This window comes from Protopterus annectens, chromosome 16.part0, assembly GCF_019279795.1.
Source record: "Protopterus annectens isolate FY-2018-M chromosome 16.part0, PAN1.0, whole genome shotgun sequence".
NCBI lineage: Eukaryota > Metazoa > Chordata > Ceratodontiformes > Protopteridae > Protopterus > Protopterus annectens.
Window position 1 is genome coordinate 634,908,312 of NC_056750.1, and position 21,856 is coordinate 634,930,167.

A 21,856-nucleotide genomic window follows, 5' to 3' on the forward strand; every position below is an offset into this window, starting at 1 on the left:
TGTGTTTTTATAAATATATGCAAAACCACATGCATGTGAAAAGTCAGTTAACTGTATAGGTTTAAGCAGGCTAAGAAAAGAGTACTAAATTCTGTGATGGTTTACTTTTCAGCAGCTTTGGTGACACAAATAAGAGTAAAACTTTAATAGCATTTCAAATAGCCTGGTTTTGAATAGCAATTGTAGCATATAACAATATGAAAACATTATAAGAAAATTAGCATGAGTAAATTGGAGCTAGTACAGCAGGAATATACCAAAGGCATCCATGGATGTGAACGTTTAAATTATTATTAAATATTAAAATATTTGAATTTGAACAGTGTCGATCAGAAACGATGATGTCATTGTTTGTTAGTTACATTAGGTCCAAACTTGAGTTTGGAATAACAATACGGAAACCTTATAAGAAAACAAGCATGAGTAAACTGAAAGAGTACAGAAAAAATATACCAAGAGCATCCATGGATGTGAAAATGTAAGTTATTATGAAAGAGTACAATATCTGAACTTGTACAGTGTCTCATACAGATAACTAAGGGGAGACCTTATTCGGGTATATAGGACATTAGGCAGCTACCTCTGGGAATGTTTGGTGTTCTCAGAGAGTCCAGTAAGAGCAGGCGATAAGTGCTGAACAGCCTGGGTAGGAGATTCGATAGCAATGAGAAATGCATTAATTGGTTCTCTGACAGAGTAGCTGATGCATGGAACAGACTGCCAAATTACATTAAAGCAAGTACTAGTTTAGATATGTCTAAGAACAATGTGCACAATTATGGGGATGACTGTTTTGATATATTGACATGCTAGAAGGATATTATTGCCTGTATCTGAAATAATTATTTGTTGTATGTATATGTACATTTTACTCCATTCCTGCAACAAAAACTACATATGTTTGCACACCACTCTTATGGCTAAATATCTTAAACTTTTGATTAAAAACAGCAGGTAAAAAGCATTCGAATCATGCTAATTATTAGAACTTTTCTTCATAAATAATGAGCATATACAATGATATTCCACAAATGCTATTCATTACATAAAATGTACAGAAATTACATAAAATGTACCAAGTACTTGACAAATCCCAGAGTTCCTCTTCCTTACCTCTCTTGGAATGCGCCCATGGTACCAGCCATGACTGCGAAGGTCACTGCTGTTTAGCCGTAATTCTTCCTCAAGTTCTTTGCGCAGCTTCTCAGGTGAGGAGTCCAAAATGTACTTCTCCTTGGAGAACTAAAAAAAAGAGAAGACAAAAAGGAGGCATCAACATTTCATAGGATTTAAATCATATAAAATGGGTGAAACAAGAAGGACATACAGAAAGTAAGTTGGACACTGATTGTGGCGGAAGAGATTCACATATGTAAGGTGTACAATCTTCTCTTGTAACATACATCATCTGTTACAAGCCTTGAAAAATACCAGGATTTGCAAGCAGAAATGAGAGCCATGTGGAAGAAAGATACCCAAACATAGTTCCAATAGTAGCAGGAGCAAAAGGTCTAAAAAAAAATAATTTATGATTCTACTTAAATATGCTACTGATACATGTAACCCATATGAACTGCAAGAGGAGGCACTTCTGGGCACATTGCAGGTGCTGAGAAGAGCAATCTTGGCTAACATCAAAAGACTGAACCAACACTAATTTCATGAACTCTAATTGTACCCTGACTTAGGAATGGGGTCCATTCCCATCACGGTATTAGAAACCAGAAATACTTGGAGAAATTAAACCAAGTCATTAAACATTTTGCTACAAAGTCAGTTATCATTATGACAGCAATACTGCATTTCATATTTAGATTATGGAGCATTATATCTTTTATTGTCTTGTCTAGATTAGAACAGCTCAGAGAGATAACCTTAATAAAATAAACACACAATAAAAGAAAACTCTACTCAGATATAATTTTTTTCTTCTCACAATGTGCATTTCCTCCCATTTAATCCAACCCAATGTGCTGAATACATAGAAAATGTGATTAAAATGTTATTCTCCCTTCTGTCTGCACAAATCCATTTCTGCAGTTTATCTGTACATTTTCCTCACAATGTCTCTTACACTATTTTGGTGCTACTTTTATTTGAGGCAAGTAGCAAAAAGGGGAGGAGGTACTACGTCTAAAAATGTTGAGGCTTAAAAATTAAAATAAATAGGTAGGTCAGTGATTTTGTCTAGAATAATCAGGTTCCAGATCCAATAATGAACTTTAATCCTTGGTACAGATTGCAATCAGTGTTTTCTACCTGTGTGAGTTATCAATCATAGAAGACCAGCACTACACCTTAGTTAGAAAGTGTGATTATGAATTGAAGTTCCAAGCTTAAATTTAAGCAAATCCAAAACAAATGATGATCCATTTCAAGAGAAAGACTCAGACATACCTGAAAAAATGGAATGCCTGGGGTGACACTCAATTGACCCAATTGTTCCTCCTCAAGGTGAAGCCAGCCCAGTAATTCTAAACCAAGGCAAAAGCCATGTGGTCTATTCATTCCAAGGTATGGGTAAAAGCAAAGAGTCAGATTAATTTCCTTTTGAAGGTGTAAGTTGAGTGCCTGGAATAGGCTGTCACATGCATATGGTTGGTTTCTAAAACAAATAACCCCTTCCCTTGGTAGGTATGACTCCTGTGATTGTTTCCTTCTAGGGCACCAAGTTCTCAGTTAATGCGCAGCATAGTCATCACCTCAATCCATAGCACTGAATGCTGCATCTCCACACTCTTGGTGGAGTCAGCATTGCAGCAGATGAGACTACCCCTCCCCCCACCCCCAGGATGAGTGACCACTGCTGTTCGACAGTTATTCACATCATCCCCCATCCAGCTCCTTCAGCACATGAAACGCTACATGAACTCAGGTCATCGGGGTCATCAGGGCGTTATTACACCTATGCCCAGAAGCAAGGTAGAATTAGTACATTATATTATGAATAAATGATGGAACATGGAGAAAATACATTCATTTGGCAAGTATGGGAATACCATCTGGGGAGGTCACTATTTTATCAATCATAGAATAAGGACAGTAGAGAAAGTGGATCTTAAAGAAATGCAATAAAAATAAAATATAAAATGTGTTAAAGGAGGAAAGCAGGAGAAGAAGAAAAGATAAAAGTTTAGGTTATAACATGAAAGACTGTTTTCAAAACAAATAAATAATGGGAAATAAAAGAGAAAACGTTAAGTTATACAGGGTAAGATGGTATGAAAATATGACAGGAAATTGCTGAAGTTTTGACTTGACCTGGAATGGGAAGTTAAACAGAAGGGATTTTGGTGGTGATAAAAGAAAAGAGGGAAGAATGAAGGCTTTGCATTTTTGGATTGTGTTTAACCATATAACAATGCATGTGAAAGGACGACTTACAATACAAAGAACCTGTTTACTACAGGGAAGTATACAGGGGCAGAAAAAGTCTGTGAAAACATTTTTTAGTCTGAAAGGATAAATGATTTGTTGAGTTTATTTGCTGAGATATTATGAATTAAGACATTTAGATAAAAGACCAGATTCAATAACACCTACACTAGGTGTACACAATCTGTATTCAAGAACATCACTACCAGATTTTTTGTGCTTTCTAATCACTCAGAAGGATTGTACTAAGTGTACATGTAGTCTACACTTTGTGGTAACCTTTATGAATCCCCCTCAGTATTTAAAACTGCTAGAAAATCAGTAGGAAAACAAAAATTAGGAGGAAGAATGTGTGAGTTAAGCTTGTGTTGTCTATTCACTCAGAACAGTGTACACTTAGTGTACGCTTTATTGAATCCCAGGGAAATTATTCCAAGAAATGAGTTAATATGAGAAAGGCAGTTGGGTGGACCAGCATTGAATATTTGAGTGGATAGAGGTAGGTAAGTGCAATCACTTGTGGGCAATCACTGAGGTGTGAATATTGGCATTTGTACTTAATCAAAATTGGGGTGTCCTGGGGATTTTTATTTTCCCTGAGATAATAAAGTCTTAGAGTCAGTATATATATATATATATATATATATATATATATATATATATATATATATATATATATATATATATATATATAAGTAGCAGTGGGTACTGGAGTGCAGGGGGTTACCCCTGTAAAAACAATTATTAAAATGTTTTGTAAGTGAAACTCTTGTTCACAGTTTGGTGTTTAGAATACTTTACGACTTACTTAATGAGGCTCAGGCACAAAACAATCAAACTTTCATTAAGCAGCTATATGAGCTTGTTCTATACAAATCAAGCAGCAATGAAAATGTAATGAAAAGTACAAAAATACATTAAATGACAGATAATAATAGAAGGAAACTGAAGAAAGTGGGCAGTGCTGTACAAAGTTAAATAAAAGTGGGTGGAAGGAAAAGAGAAAGACAAACATGTTCACAGGTACAGAGGTACTTATTAGGCTATTGATCTGTGAGTATCTTAAAAAGCCAAGATTTACATTCCCATGGTAGTTTTTAGTCCTTGTATTTTGCACACAAATAGCCCAGATGGGCAGTACAAGGATGAGTTTGGAAATGTACATGTTTTCCCGATCCATAAGGGGGCATGGGTGTTAAACTGGGAGCGAATTTCTGGTTATATTGATTCATCCAAATTACATTTGAATGCAGTAAGAGAAGTACTTTGCTTTATGCTGAGTGGAAGATAGCTCAACAAAAGTGGTATTCTGTGTGATACAAACCTACCCCTCCAGCATGTTCTATTTATTTTGAAAAAGAGATTGAGATCCCTCGAGCAGGCAATTATGATACCACTGGACTTGTGAATGTGTAATAGGTCTACCAGAATAGGCTCTGTCAAAACTCTATATGCAGGCCAAAGGTCACCTCTCAGTAGTTGGTATAATACTGGGAATAGGGAGAAGGCTTTAAGAAGGTCTGCATAGTTTTTATGATTTATGCCCTTGATTTTTTTTTTTTTTGAGAAAGCATTGTGAATGTTCCAGTTGTGATAAATGTTTAGACATTTACATGCTGAAAGGGGCATTGTACTCAATGATCACACTAATGAGTACTGAGTGCTGTGGAAAAATTGCATCCCTGCATCTGGACACAATGTTGTTGTTGTCTCTCGGCTTTTCCCGGTTAGTGGTCGCCACAGCGGAACTCTGGTCCGCTAATGATTGGCAGTAGATTTTCACGAACGCCGAGGTGTCAGCTCGACGTTCAACCTTCAACGAAGGCACTCCCAATTACGCATGTCTTTCAAACGCCCACCCAACCATGGGGAGGACATGCAGACTCCACAATCTGAACATGTGCAATGAAAAAGGACTTTCTGAATGGACAGGATACATGGTGATCAAAGGACAGTTAACTGTTGACATAAGTTCCCAGATCCCTAACTATGGGACAGTTTTAGGAGTGTGTTGCCAATGTGATAGTTACAAGGGGAGTCATTTTTTTCCAGAGGATAAGACTATACACTTCTTGGCATTTACTTTTAGTCCATGGTTTTGACACCAGCTATTTGTTTGGGACAGGACTTTTTGAATGATCTTGGTATTCCCTTGGGGGTTTATAATGGCACCAAGTTTGCAACCATCTGCACACTAGGTCAGTCACAAACCCTTAAGATTACCTTTAGCCTCTGAACAGTAAATGCCAAAGAGGAGTGGCCCAAGGAATGAAACCTGGACAACACCACTAGTGAGAGGTCTTTTGGAGGAGGTATAGCCACTCACCCTAACTTCCTTGTTTCTGTTTGCGAGACAATTTGCTGTTTATTGAGTTATAAAGGGATTGACATTTAGCTGGTAGAATTTATCTATGATACCTGATTGTGAGATAGTATCCGCGGTGGTGGTGCTGCGGTAGCGTTGTTGCCTCACAGTAAGACGCTGACCGGTTCGACTCTCAGCTAGAGCGTCTTCTGCTTGGAGACATGCATGAATGGGCGTACCTTCGTTGAAGGTTGTGCGTCAGGGCTGGCAACCCGGCACGTAAAAATCAACTGCCAATCATTAGCGGACCAGAGTTCCGCTGTGGCGACCCCTGACCTGGAAAAGCCGAAAGACACAACAACAACAACAACCTGACTGTGAGATAGTGTTGAAAGACTCAGCAAAGTAATAATAATTTTATTAAATAATTCTATTTTAGTTCTATAATGCATTGCAAACATTACATAGCTCTGTATGTAATTTGCTTGTTTCTCACGAGCAGTATGAATACCCCTTCCCTCTCTTTTCTGATAAGTGCCATGGAATCTTTACTATTCATTTGTTCTAACACTACTTCCAGCAGATGGAACCTATGTGTAATATCCCAGCTAAAGGACAAACCCATGCATCGCAACTTCTTTTCTCAAGAATTCTGGACAAAGACAAAAATAACAGGGGGAGGGGAGGGACAAAGGCCAAAATAAGGGACAGATTTAAAATTTTATTTATTTTTATTTTGACATTTGTTAACCGGGTATGTCTTACTTAGCCTGAGCCCAGTTTCAGTGGCCCAGGGAGAAAAGCTCCAAGAAAAAATCCAGTTTATTGTATAGAAAAGCTGATAGTAGCAAGCATCTGATATAAATTATATATAACACATAAGTAGCTGCAAGTTAAAAGTACAATGTAGTAGCGGTATATACTGAAATTTCTTCAACTAGCAATAACTCTAATACAGAAAGTAGTTGTGTGTGCATTCTATACTATACTTATACATGCACTAAATAAAATTCTAGTAGAGTAATTGTAGCTATATACATTGTTAAAGATTCAAAATGCAATAAGAGGGGCATCTGAGGGTAGTGGGATAGGTGTGTGGAGTAGAGAATGTCAGTTACGTTAGACCTAGGACAGTTTATGATTAAGTATTGTATTTATAAACTTAAAAAGTGGTTGAGATAACATGTTTTGCAGTAGAATGCATTTTCCCGAAGATGTAAAGTCTGAAACTCAAATGTCATTATTTAATGACTTCAGTCCTCAATGATTTGGCAGATACCCACAAATTTTATGTGGAATAGGCCAAAAATATAAAACAAAAATTTGGACCTTCTGCAGAATTTTGGGCAGCCGAGAGATATGAACATATTTTTAGTACCCCTCTGATGTTATGCTTCAGAAGTACGATTGTAACAAGAATCCAAGCAGTTGGTGTGTTGAAACCACCCGCCCAGGTTTATTTTCTTACATACAGTAGACTCCCTATTATCCAGCCTCTTTTAACCGGCCATCAAATTTCTGCCATAGTCCTAGCAAAAGGCAACATTGAAGAACAACACTTCTCCCTCCTCTGGACTAAATAATGACAGACATTTGAGTTTTAGACTTCATCATACTAACACAAATCCTGTTATTCTAGATGACTTATAACCTGTAAATATTATTTTGTGTGCTTTTTTGATTAACCAGACATTCGTTTATCCAGCCTAAGGCCCAGTTCCAGCGAGACCGGACTGTAGTAGAACACTGCCACTTTTCCTATGATCAAAAATATATAGGTGTGTTATGAATAAAACAGAACTGAACAAAATATGTTGAAAGTTAAGATAAATTTATGCTTTATGAATGCTGTGCAGTAGAGAGCCACCAACGTCAGTTTTATATTACACTACAGAGGATTCAGCTTGTGACGTGCTGAACGCTGAGAACTTTGCTGGTATGGAGCTATAGAAGAGTGACGTACAGTTAATACAGAGGGGAAGCATAACACAGGCAACAAAATACTTTATCATAATAGGGGACTGAATGAGATGGAGGCATTGTGGCAAAAAAAAACCCTGTATCTTTTCAAAGAGAGAGTACTCAGTGATTAGAAAGGCCTTTTTGAGAGGTGAGCAATTCTGATACACATATGATATTTTACAAGGCAGGCAGAGTCAGTCTCTGATACAGAAGTAGAAAGATTTAGAGAGGGACTGTAACAAGCAATAACAAATCCACACTGGCAGGCCAAACTGGGTAGGTATGAACATCTTCATCTTCTGGAAATCTGGAGATGACTATTTATGTATACATGTTTTAGGCCATACTTGAGGGTCATTGTCACTTCTGCAAAAAATAGAAAAACAGGAAAAAGCACTTACTGAAGAAGCAAAACTGCATTCTCTGGAGACAAAAAATAAGAAGGAACATTTTAAGTGGGTGCATGACCTTCACACCCCCCTGCAGAATAATGTTTCCTTGCACCCCTACTTATATCTAACCATGACGTCAAAGTATGTTGGGAGAAAAGGCAAACTCCCAACATATAGTGACTAGTTTGAATAAAGGAAAACTCCATAATCCATTGCTGTTAACCTTATCCCAGAGCTATTTCTCTCTCTATAATATCACTAGATGTTGTTGTGCTCAGAAACCTTCATTACCTTTCACTTATGTTCATTTCCACCTGAAGAAAGTGCCAGCATCTTTTCACTATTCAAATCTCCCATTGTTTCAGAAAGGCATTTTTCTCATTTTGCATGACCTAGGCTAGACAGTAGACATTTTATGTTTCTTACTGTTGGTTACTACTCACAGTTTTACATCATTAGATTATCTTGCTGAGGGTATCAAATAGTTATAAGCAGCAAAAGTGAAACTATTCTTCCAAAAGTTAATTGTCTGAGAAATCTTTATAGAGAGAACGGGGATGAGTTGTACTGCAGTGGTATATAAACAAACTGGTATATACTCTCATTTCTGCCCATTTTACCCATGATACATTGCTTTTATTTACTTAACTACAAAATGAAGCACAGTAGGAAGAAGCAGAGGCAGCTGTCATTAGATCTGAAATGACAAATAGTTACTCATAAAGCAAAGTTGACTCCTTTCATGTGCTGTTAGTGTGTGGGAGAAGACAGTTCCGAAATTCATAGTATGGAAGACATGGAAGAGGTTGCAGAGAAGGGGATGGTGACAATGGGTACAGCAGAACAGTGACAACACAGTAACAAGAGCAGCCGTGCACTTCACTTTACACAATGTGATTACACAAATGCTTTGTAGATACTAAAGCAGGAAATAATTTCAAAGGGAAAACAGTATCTGCAGACTTGCAACTGAAAGGAATTGTGCAGAATGTCAGGAGAATATCAGCGTGGAATGTAAGCAATAATACTCAACTACAAAGAAGTGACCAGTAAGTGCAATGGTAAGAGGAAACAAATCTTGTAGGTACGGTGATATAGATCACATCAAGCAACATCACTGAAGTGACTAAAAATGCATAGTGGTGAAGAACAATGCTGTGAAAAAAGCAAAATCTATCCATGCCACAGGTAGTGGATATGGTGAAGATGCAACACCCTCAAAAAAATTGTCCCAGTAGCTACGGAGAAACTCAGTATGTGCATCTTCCTGCCATAGACAGTGTATACAGTGAAGACCTAGGTGAATTCATATTATTTCTTGTATAAAACACAGGATGGAAGAATAACAGTAGCTGGGGACTTACATTTACCAGAAACAGACTGGAATAATATTGATTGAACAACATTAATAAGGAAATAAGGAATAATAATAATTGATATGCTATTATTGCAGTATTATTATTATTATTATAATAAGGATAATAATTAATAAGAAAATAATAATGTCAGAAGGATACATTTCCATAAGATCAAGATTCTTGATTGAGGAGTTAGACAAAAAATACAAGAAATGGAAAAGAGGTTGGACTACAACTATGAAAACTGAAATAAACAAGCTGGACAGGCAAATTAAACATAATGTGAGACAAGATCAAGAACATTTTGAAGAAAATTTGTATAAGGATATTGAGCATAATAAGAAACCATTTTATAGATACATAAGATGTGGAAGCAGTAAAGATATACAACTTGATAAACTAGGTAGATTGTAAAATTTACATAAGAGGTGAAAAATTAAATGTACAAACTGATAAACTGTACATAGATTCCAAAATTTATTCTTAGAAACAACAGATTATAGATATATTTACAAAATCTTAGGCAAAGCAGTTTGGTTACACAAAGGGGGTGATAAATTGTCCTAGTGACATACAGGTAACCTCAGATACTGAAACCAAATTAGATTATACTGAAAAAGAACTATACAAACTGGATCCTAACAAAGTACAGGGAGGAGACGGAATTAGTAATAATGACCTGAGAACACTTCAGCAAGAACTTACAGTACCATTATAGCTATTATTTACTAGGGCATATAAATATGGGGAGATTCCTCAAGATTGGAGACATGCGCTTATTAAACCTGTCTTTAAGCGAAACTAGAGTAGTACAAACCCAGAGTCATACAGACCTTTAAGTTTACTTTCATGTGGCAGAAAATAATAGAGAAGGTAATACTGGATAAATTATTGTCAGAAGTGGAATGGTTAGGACTTGAAGCCATATACCAGCATGCATATGTTAAAAATAGATCTATTACGACCTGCAACCTGATGTTCTATAACAGTTATGAATAACAACTTGGACTGTGATGCAATTTATATAGATTTAACTGTAGCATTTTACAGGGTCTTACACAAAACACTGATCAGTAAGTTAGAACAACTAGGTATCGATGTACGCTAGATAAGATGGATAGCTGCATGGCTTACAAATAGGACATGCCAAGTATCATATAGCAACTGGACAGGTGAAATTCAAGGTTACAGCCAGGGTGCCAGACAGGGAGCTGTCCTAGGCCAATACTAGTTTATATTGTATCTTTCAGATCTATCTTTTCATCTGAGGTGTTCTACAATCTGTATGCAGATGACTTGAAATGTGTTAACCTGATTACATGTGTTACAGATATGGCATGTCTGAAAAAGAACATGGCTAAATTGACCATTACGGAATGGGAGAATAATATGCTGATAAATACATCAAAAACTAAATATGGGATATCTGAGAAACATAAATTGAAAGGTGAATATTTAATACAGCACACAGAGATTGAAACTGTAGCCTCATTTAAGGACTTGTGTATGTGGGTAGATCTAGCTTTGATTTTTTTCCAATCATACCAACCAATTAGTTATTGATAATTCTAGAATAATAGTTTGTATAAAAAGATGTATAAAGTCTACGAAATCAGAAATGATGAAGTCATTGTTTGTTAGTTATATCAGACCCAAACTTGAGCATAGAATAACAATATGGAAACCTTATAAGAAAACAAGCCTGATTAAAGTGGAAATAACTCTTTGTGCCTTTTCAAGAGTCGAAAGGAAATGTAAAAGAATAAGAGTGTTTTAAGGAAGTCAGGGTAGCTCAAGGAGGAAAGGGCCTTGATTGCTTTAGGAATGAAACATTGTGGTATTTTAAACTTGGTCATGTGCTTAGATAAGCACCTACCAAAGAGGCATTATACTAAAGTATTTGCCTGATGAGGAAAGAGTAAAGGAGGATTATAACCTCTTTGGATACAGAAGACATACCCTTGGTGATCAGTCTGGTTATACAAGAGGATTTCCTAACAACATGTTGGCCGAAGGTTAGCTCATTGTCTAAGAAAGTGTCCAAGTCCTTAACGACTGAGTTCATTTTTACAGGTCTATCATCTGTATGTTATGAGCAGGGATGCCCAGATTTGCCAAAGGACACAATACTGCATTTCTTAACATTTCATTTGAGGCTGTGGTCTATGCGCCATTTATAAGTGCATGTTAGGCCCTCTTGGAGAATCTGGAGTTCAGTAGGAGTATTTATGACAGCCCTAAGTGTGCAATCATCAGCAAACTTCATTGACCACAGGGCACTAGTGTCACCCTTAACATCAGAGAAGTAAACAACAAAGAGGAGTGGTCCCAGAACCAGTCCCTGAGAGACACCTTTGGTAATTAGTCTTTGAGATTAAACTATACCTCTGTCACTAACAGACTGTGTTCAGTCACGGAGACAGTTTGCTATCCAATGGGGTAACAGGTTCTTACATTTAATTTAATCTATCAGTGATGCCAGAATATATAATGGTATCAAAGTTTTGGCCAGGTTCAGGTATGCAGTGTGAACAGATTAATGCCCCAGTAACCTGTTTGAAAAACTTCAACCAAATATAAAATTAAGGACCTGCCTTTAACAAACCCACAATGGTTTGGGTTCAGGGTTTGAAGACAGTCTATGTTCTTGTTAATAAGCTCCATAATGATACACTCCACTACTTTACGGGTAAGACTGCAAGTTGTATGGGTCTGTAGTTGCCCAGATCAGTAGTGGGTCCCCCTTAGTGGAGTGGGATGACTACAACAGCTGTCCATACCTCTGGCATAAATCTAGTGGGAGTCTGAGATTCATTAAACTTAATAACAAGTCTGTCATACAATGTTTGGTGCTAACAATAAGACAGCCTGACGCATTATCAGGCCCATGGAGTTAGCCTAGGAGAAAGAACTTAGGACTTGCCAGGAGTGATAGGAGGTGGTACAAGCATACTCATGTCCTGAGTATAATTGGGAGGCGATAGGGAAGTAAAGTATGAGTTGAATTTATCCATTAATACATTGGCAATGTCCTCAGAGGAAGAGAATATGGTGTTATTTTGTATAAATGGATATTAGTTTTAAGGTTCCTGGCATAGCTAAAGAAGGTTTTTTTGTTATCCTTAGTGTGGGTGGCAATTCTCAGTTTGTACTTGTTCATGGACAATTTGATTTTGGTTCTGAGTCCTTTGTTGATCTTTCTGAGTTCTTCTCTAACAGACAAGGGGTTTGGGTCTGCTATTACAGGCTATGCAATGTCTTATTATTGTTGCATAGTTTGTTAATAATGTGGTTCCACCACATGGGTTTGTTTTTAAATTTGGCCCATCTTTATGGCTTATGGAGACTGAGGCCTCAAAACAAGCTTGGAGATGGACACAGAATTTGTCAGTGAGTGTTGCAGCATCAAGATAAAGGCATTAATAACCAATAAATAGCACACAGGCGCAATATGTGTATAACTGCATTGAGGTGTATATTCCAACTGAGATGTCTCTAGAACTGTGCAGCACATGACATGCAAATCAATGTACCTAGCTCACTAGCATTAAAGCTATATAAACCTTGTGTCTAATAGGGTGTGATAATATATTAACCAATGAACTGTTAGGATTTGACTGATCCATTTTACAATGTGCCATTTCTCTCACGTTTTATTAGGAAACATACAGTCAAAGATGGAGAAATGTCATATTCATGAGTCCATAGTGTTGACAATGGTACCAGGGTATGGAAAGGGAGGGAAGGAGGGAACGTACACTGAACTTAGGAGTCAAAAAGGCGGCTAAAACAATACTATTTATTTATAAGTCAGTGCAGAAAAGTTCTTTTAGCACTTTTCTTGCTTCAGGAATTATTGATATTCAAGCATGAACTGCCATTGCTCTACAGAATGTGTGCAATACTTCTGTGCTGCGGCATGTGTGCATTTGCAGAAGCCCAGTCATTCAATGAGATAAGGAGGAAATGATTTATTATCATTTGCAGAGCCCTCCCAGGAGGCTTTAGAGTGTTCAGTTATGCAGTGTGAACTGATTAAAAGCATTACGAGTAACAGCTGTACATTTCAGCAGAGAAACAACTACTGAGTTTGGAAGCAGAGAAACCTTTCCTGCAAAGTATCTTTAAACATAACTGCATATACGCACCCTTTAAAGGAAGTGTGTGTGTGTGTGTGTGTGTGTGTGTGTGTGTGTGTGTGTGTGTGTGTGTGTGTGTGTCTGTGTAGAAATCCATTCATCCACAACCCATTTCTCCCATTTTTGCACATGGGGTCAAGGTGTGTAGAAATACATAACATAAGAATCGCATCTATGAACTAAGCAGGTAAGCCTGACAAACTTAAAGACAGGTTAGTGAGAAGACAGTAGTATAAAGAAATGTGCAAATCAGACTCCATTGAATCGATTCCATCTACTAGTTTGTGTAAGACCTCCACAAATCATGCGATGATCCAAAGGCACAAATGACTGTTAATGGCCACAAAGTGACCTTAGTGTTCTAAAGTGTAAGTCATACAGTGCTGGGATTGCAGTGGACCTTTGGTTGCATTCCATATTTAAACCTTCACACAATGCATCGAAAACAAAGAGGACATATTGTTATCAAGCTAACTGGGAGTTGAGAATACAAGCTATGCAGGAAGCACTCTTAGATGGCCAACATGAATGAATCCCTGTCCTTGATAATGAATAAGACCTCATAGTTCTACTGGCTCAGGCTATAGGTTAAGTGCAGCCGAGAAAACATCACTCACTTTTCATTAAACTCCAGGCACAATAACTGCACTGCCTGTTTTCCCTCTATTAGGCTGTTCTGCTGCTAATGTTGCATGAAAAAATACTGACAGAAATGTGATTCACTCATCTCAAAGGTCTGTTTAAGTCATGAGTGTGCATTCATTGAAACTGCAATGTGTCCACACCACATTTAAAAACAAATGGCACAGCAAGAACCAACCTAGCATGGTGGTGTTTGGCTCCACAAATTTACATGAATCAAACTATGAGGGTGAGGCTAATTTGGGCTGACATCATTATGTGTCAGCCTATGACTGCTGCTCACCTTTTGTGGATTTATATCAATCTCTTCTTGGAACTGTAGCATCATTTTTGTACTTAATTCAACAAAGAAGAGAGACAAACAAATACATTAGAAGCTAGGCACTATATCCTGATCCAGAAAGACACTCAGAATTCAATGCATTTATCATTCACAGTTATTTCATATGACCTTGGTTTCTCTATTTCACTGTTTTCTTTGGTCTGAGCTAAAATTGTTACAGATCATTTGAGACCTACTATTGATCCAATACGTTTTCCTAGACATATTAATTTCTGGATTTTTTATGACAGCTACTCATTTCTCAGCCAGCTATAATTAGGCTTGTACAGTCTCTAAGAACATCATCATTTGCAGTTCACCTTTCAATCTTCTATTGCTAAAAAAGGTTAGAGTTTTTTGTTTTATCTTTTTTTGACTCACTCTGTTTAGTTCTCCTACTGTTCTGGATACTTCTTTTAATTTGTTCTAATTTTTAATCATTGCTAGATCCTCTAACTGAACCATACTGAACCATACATAATTAACAAACTAAGTAACAATGTATTAAGTGGCTTTAGTATTTTGCTCTTCCAAATGATATAGTTCTTAAAATAATGCATTATATTTAGATTACCTAGTTGTACAACAGTTTGCATATTTAATCCCAAGTGCATGGAGATTCACAGACCTTTTTTAACACTAGAGGCCTACACTATTGTTTATTAACATGGTATGTTGCCCCTACATATACTGCATACCCATATAGTATCAGTCATAGACAAAATATGCAAAGAGTCTTAACTGTTCCTGTAATACAGAATCCTTATTTATGTAAACAAGATGTAAATCAGATCCCTAAGGTGGATTTGATTCCCATACCACACCTACATTTATTATGAGCCAGCCAGCATAAGTAAATTGCAATATCGTTCCTAGAAGTGAAACAGTTCAGGATGCACATGGTGCTAAGAAAAAATATTTAAGATATTCATTTATGTTATGCAGAAGTACATCATTGCCTATTTTCATGAAAATGTTATAACCAACAAGAGTGTGAAGAAAATGAAAACACTGTCATCTGTGTTAACATGTCTGGCAGGAGATTTGTGCACATTCTCAGATTAACTTGTACTGTCAGCATGCTTAATTGTGAAAATGCAAATACGTTTTAAAATGTTGAGTTTCTCCCTGTTAATACAGAATGTTTAAAGAATCTGTCAGCGTTTTGATGCATTTCTAGAATGTTTGAGAGGGACATTCTAAAGTAGTGTGGACAATCGGCTGAAGAGTGAGTGATATCATTAGAATGTTCCTGGTTGTTAAGCAAGTATTTAAACAGCTGATTGACAGGAAAATAATTTTCAAATGGCTGACTGTTATTCTTGTTTTAAATAAGACAGTTGAGACTGCATTTTGTCAAGTGCTGAGCAGTTCTGTGAAGTACAGTAAGTTACAGTGCTATGCAGTCACTAGACACCCATGAAAGAGAACGCACCAAAAACTGTAATCCTGCTTTTTGCCTTGCTGTTATGTGTTAGACTGGATCAGGGACAGTATTCTTTAGTTAGATTAGGAAAGCTTATTAAGATAAGAGTTTTTTTCTAGCATAATGGACTCCTATCCTGCAGTTTAATTTTACATTTCCTGTGACTGAGTTCTGATGTTTATTGAAAGCTACTGATTTACATTCTTGTAATCATTTTACTTATTATGAAATGTTTTTCATAACATTTTGGCTGGAAATCAGTGTTTTTCTTTAGAGATTAGAGAGTGCTCCTACCTGTTTGAAACTCCCCAGGTCACCTCAAAGGCCTGGTTGCTTATGATCACAGCTATCATTTATTTTGATATTTAATTTTCATAACTGGACACCCCTTTAGAAGGGCATGAAGACATTCTGACTGGTAGTAGCATTACTTTATTATTTTGGAGAAGGGACACAGCTGAAAAATCTGTGTCAGGCTTTCCCAGAAGTGTTTGAATGTGTGAGATTTACATTTACTTTGAGTGTGAGTGTATCAGAGGTCTTAAACTGGGATACATTGCTTTAAAGTGTGTAATAAAGAGTTACATTTGGGGTGGACAGAGGTATATAGTCCAGTCTCAGGAAAATACAGTGTGTTCCTGTTGTGCCCTTAGGGGAAAATTGTGAAATAGTACCTCTGTTTAAGTGACAGTCTCATACTGGAGTCAGTAGTGAAGACTGAAGCTCCTTAGTTACTGATCCAAGTTAGTATGGGACATGAAATGAATTGTTGGCAGTCTGGTGGGATATAGCCGGATATCACATTTATTGGTGGCAGTCCGATGGGATACAGCCGAACGTTACAAAGAGTTATAACACATCTGTCTTAAGCCTCTCATCCAAAACCTCATTATGGTCATTGGCCCAGAAAGTAAAAATGGTGGACTCTTTGGATTGGAATGTATGCTGAACTGATTTACCTTGATGGTATCTTTGTTACAGAGCTCATGTCTGACCATTTATGCCACACACATTTTTGAAATGTTGGCAATAATGCAGATAAACGTTAGAGGCCTATAATTGAGGCTCCTACTATTGCTGACACTTGTAAAGTAATAGCACTCAGTCCTCCCTCATCCCAATAGATGACTCTGTTTTCATTCTAGTAGAATAATTAAATAATGATAATAAATTCACCCTGGAAAGAAGAGGGTAATTCATATTTTACTCACTGTGGGTTGCAGTGTTTGATCACAAAGTCTGTAGCCCTGTACTAGAGATACAAATTGCCTACAACTCTGCAGTGGTGCACTACTATTAACTATTAGAGTGGTAATGCTTATAGGGTCATAGAGTCATAGGCCATTACTAGGCTATAGATCTGGGTGGATCTTTTGTAGTCTAGCCAAAACAATACCCATTACATGTCACCCCTTTCCAAAAGGGCTTGGGGGGGTCACCCCATTTATGGATTCCACATCTGTTTATCCAGATAGTGTTTAAGCTACTTTCTTCAACATGAAGTGGGACCCTGTTCTAGGGAAGGGGAATTCTTTTGCAGAGGTATGAAAGAGGTACTAAAAAAAAAAAAAAAAAAAAAAAAAAGACCCAAAAGCTTAGCTTCAGACTGATATGAGAAAGTGTTATGCACATTAGACTTATTTACTGTTTGTAAAACAAGAAGGCGGAATGAAACAAAGTCAACACACTTCAACCAAGGTGTGGGCCAAAACTGCAGTGTACATAACAATACAGTACATTAAGTACAAATATACAGGAATTAAATATATAAGCATATAATCTATATAGCATATGGAGAGGACCGTCCTTTGGTTAACTGGTGTCCTAGGCAAAAGGTCTCCACAGCATGCCCAATACCATCCTATGCCCCTATCCTGGTTTACCTACACCATCCAGATTACTGGAAAAGCATCCCTGCTAGAGCAGCGCCCTAGGCAGCCACCTCTTTGGCCTATGCCTAAGGCCAGCTATGCATGTACACAAGTATTAGCTAAAATCAGTGCAACATAAAACAAGAGTAAAAGGAGGTTCATGGGAAATTAAGTGGACAAGCAGAGTGAAGTAAGTGTCAAAAGGTACACTGTAAGCCAGCAAGGTTTGTCTGACATACTTGAGGTTCGACTGCTAGCTGCTCATCTGCTCATGGCTAAACTCTCATCTATTCAAGTTTGATAAAATGGAATGCCTAGACTCCGTCTATTAATATGCTTTCTCTAAGTTTGCGCAACATTGGAGGCAGCGTATTTATAGTCTAGGGTGTCTGGACAGAAGTCTCATGTCAGGGGTTGTGGGGGGGGGGCTTGCCCGCTGCAAAAAACACTTTAAACTAAAGTTATCAGCAGAAAGAGTGGCATTCAAGCAGTTTGTGTCTGCGCTGCTAAATTAGATCAACAGCAAGTTAAATAAAAACATGAAAGACAGCTACAGGCACCCTACTCCTTTGCATGCCCCTCTGTTTTTTTTTTAGTTATAAACAGAATGAAAGGTGGTACCATGCAATGTGTACTCAAAATGACATAGTATATGTATAAATTTTTAGGGGCAGACTTAAGTAAATGCACTACTACTATAAGAAGTAAACATTTCAACTAAAGTAGAAAAATAATAGCCTTGAAATCAGCTGCTCTCTGATAGTAGTAAAGCATCCCAATATTTCTGTCCCAAAAACAGAGAAGGCATGATCAGTGCATATGATTTTGTTAAACTGCCAGTGGAAACATTCTAGGTCTATGTTCAGCTATCAAAAAAGTAATATCCATTAACCACTAAATATCAAAAGTAAAAAATCAAAATGTAAGATTACCAACCGCGTATAACTTAGAAAAATCATTCATTGAATAGCCATAGTTGGCCAGCATCACATACACAACCAAACCAAGGTGGGGGGCTTCACCCCCAAACCTGCCCCTAACTACATATACCAACTACGAGATCACACTTACAGTGGGTAAAAGGGAACATTTAAAGGGTTTCCTTCACTTACCTTATGCATCACTTTACTTCCTGGCTGTTGGCCAACTATGGCCATTTGATTAATGATTTTTCGAAGTTATACCTGTTCAGTAATGTTACATTCTGATGTTTTACATTTGACATTTAGCAGTTCGCATATGTTTCTTTTCTGTAGATGAACACAGAGCCAACCTTCTGCACTGTATGTTTGTGATCTTAAAGCAAATATAGAAATCATGTGATTTAGTTTTTGAGCTATAGAAGAGTAAAATTCAGGCGGCTGTAGCTTCAGTAATGAGGTTCAATGCAAGAGGTAATTTTTTTCTTCAATGAAAAGCCAGGAAGCTCATTTGAGGGCTTTGTAATGGTGATTCCATATGGGTACTAGCACCATAATTCTATACATTCTATTGTATATAATCTGAGGTATACTTCAGAAGACTGACAAACCAAAAGACTGAATTCCAAAATACTGAAAACATTTTTAATGCAGAAGGCAAGCCCCCCTGTACCCCTCATGTGGGGAGATGTACCCCCCACAACCCCTGTTAATTATATATACTAACTCCAAGATCGCACAACAGTGGAGAAGGGACAAATTCTATCCTTCAGAATTTTGAGTTGTCAGTATTTTGGGATTCGGTCTTTTGGTTTTTCAGTCTTCTGAAGTAGACCCATGTGAGTATATCATCAAACATCTCTTACACACACATACACACACACACACACACACACACACACACACACACACACACACACACACACACACACACACACACACACACACACACAAACATATGATATAAAAAAACACTATTGAACATAAATGTCATCAGCCAAATGCACAAACAAAATCCACTTCATTGCTCACATCCATTACATACTACACCTACCTTTACACAAACACACACACACACACATACATGAACTCTATCTCTGATTAAGGAAAATGATAACATCCAAGCAAGCAAAATATACACATCTGCACATACAACACTCAAATTAAACTTAAAAAATGCATTACATAAGGGGTTCATCCCCCACAATTCTTTTCATAGGTACTTCCTCCCTCACCTTCTAACTTACATAATACTAACTCCACAGCTACACAACTGCAACCACAGTGAATCCTCCACCATCTTGGTAAAGTCATTGTAACCCATCTCAAATATAGCAGTGTTCCATCAGCCTTGTATGTGATAAAAAAGCCATGCAGCACATCAGCCAGCTGTGAAAAGGATAAAATGCACACACAAACACACAATTTTATATATATATATTTGGATGGTGCAGTGGTGTAGCGGTTAGTGCTGTTGCCTCACAGCAAGAGGTTCTTGAAATTGATTCTCGGCTGGGGTGCCTTCTGTGTGGAGTCTGCATGTCTTCCCTGCATTTGTGGCGGTTTCCTCTGGGTGCTATGACTTCCTCCCACATACCAAAACACATGCAGTAGGTGGATTGGGCACTCTAAATTAGACCAAGGTGTGAGTGTGGGTGTGCAAGTGTGTAATGCACCCTCTTAGGAGGGTTGGGCCTCGGGATAGCAATCCGATCCTGTAAAACCCTTACCTGCTACAGAAACGAATGCTGAATGGTGCTTTTTGCCCAATGTGCTGTATAGCATGGGACCGAATTCAGGATCCAGGATATATATGTGTGTGTGTGTGTGTGTGTGTGTGTGTGTGTGTGTGTGTGTGTGTGTGTGTGTGTGTATATATATATATATATATATATATATATATATATATATATATATATATAGAACAAATAATAAAACCAAACTGCGATAACTAACGCAAATGAAGAACTGTACTAATAAGAATACAAACTTCTTTCATATAAAAGATAACCCACATTTTTCTTTTTTTTAAACATTTTTTATTGATTTTCATGAAATAAAACAATACAAGAAATATGATATATAAATATGCACAATATATGTCTTAAAAACATCATAACATGGAACAATAACTATTTACAATGTCCATAACAGTCATAATGTCATTGTTGTGATTACATTTTATCCAGTAGTTTTTCAAGCTTCAACCAAGTTAATTTCTTATGTGATATCTTAATAGTTCTTTCTGAAATAGTTTGCAACTCCCTACTGCATACAAGTTTAGCTAATAGTAAAAAAATCTGTAAATTATAGGATTTGTTTACCCTTCCAATTTGACCTAATGATTTTTCTTGCAATTGCAAGCAAGGCCAAAACAAGGTGCACCTATATTTTGGGGATATGTGTTGGTATCGGTGCATTAAACAGTAATAATGAGTCAGATACTTCACACTTGTCCGACCACAATGCTTTTATGAAATTTCTCAACTCTATCCAGAATGGAGTTACTATTTTACATGTAAGAAACATGTGTACCCAATCTGCACAAAGTATTTCCTCACATCTCCAACACTTATTAAGATTATTTTTTGATATCAAGTCCATCGTATGTGGGGTAATAAAGCTCCTATGGATGTATTTCCAAGTGAAGATTTTCCAAGAAGGGGATGACGTTCTGCTACTAATTGATTTAAGTATTAATTCTTTATCACTATCTGAAAAAATGGATTTGTTTATTCTCTCTGTGAAATTCTACAAGGAGTCCTCTGGTATTTGTATATTGGTTCTTAAAGATTTATGTATACTTGACAATGATAGAATATTATTAATGTGCAAAGTGTTTATTTCACAAAGAAGAGAAAGTATTTTAGGTAAAGGTGTTGTGCTGGTGATATGACAAATTTTTAATTCCTTAACTTTGTATTCTCTAAATATCTGTATGTTCAACCAGTTGTTGTGCTTTATGTTATACGTGGCCATAAGACAACATGGTTCATGGATATTATTATTGCAGAGAAACTGGTGCCAGAAAACTAAACCATTTTCTTCCATTACTTTTATTTTAGATACGTTGAAAGAGTCCAGGCATGTCTTTGTGTATGCTATGGGAAACATTAAAAATAACAAGCTTTTTGTCATATGATT

The 21,856-nt window shown here is 37.0% G+C and overlaps 1 protein-coding gene across 1 annotated transcript in view; it reads right to left on the reverse strand.

Moving 5' to 3' along the window:
* SH2D3C (SH2 domain containing 3C) overlaps positions 1-21,856 on the reverse strand; it is a 503,667-nt gene that overhangs the window by 96,862 nt on the left and 384,949 nt on the right. Inside the window, exon 4 of the mRNA XM_044058698.1 lies at positions 1,114-1,242. Within this exon, the coding sequence (XP_043914633.1) occupies positions 1,114-1,242 (129 nt within the window). The remainder of the gene's footprint in view (positions 1-1,113; positions 1,243-21,856) is intronic.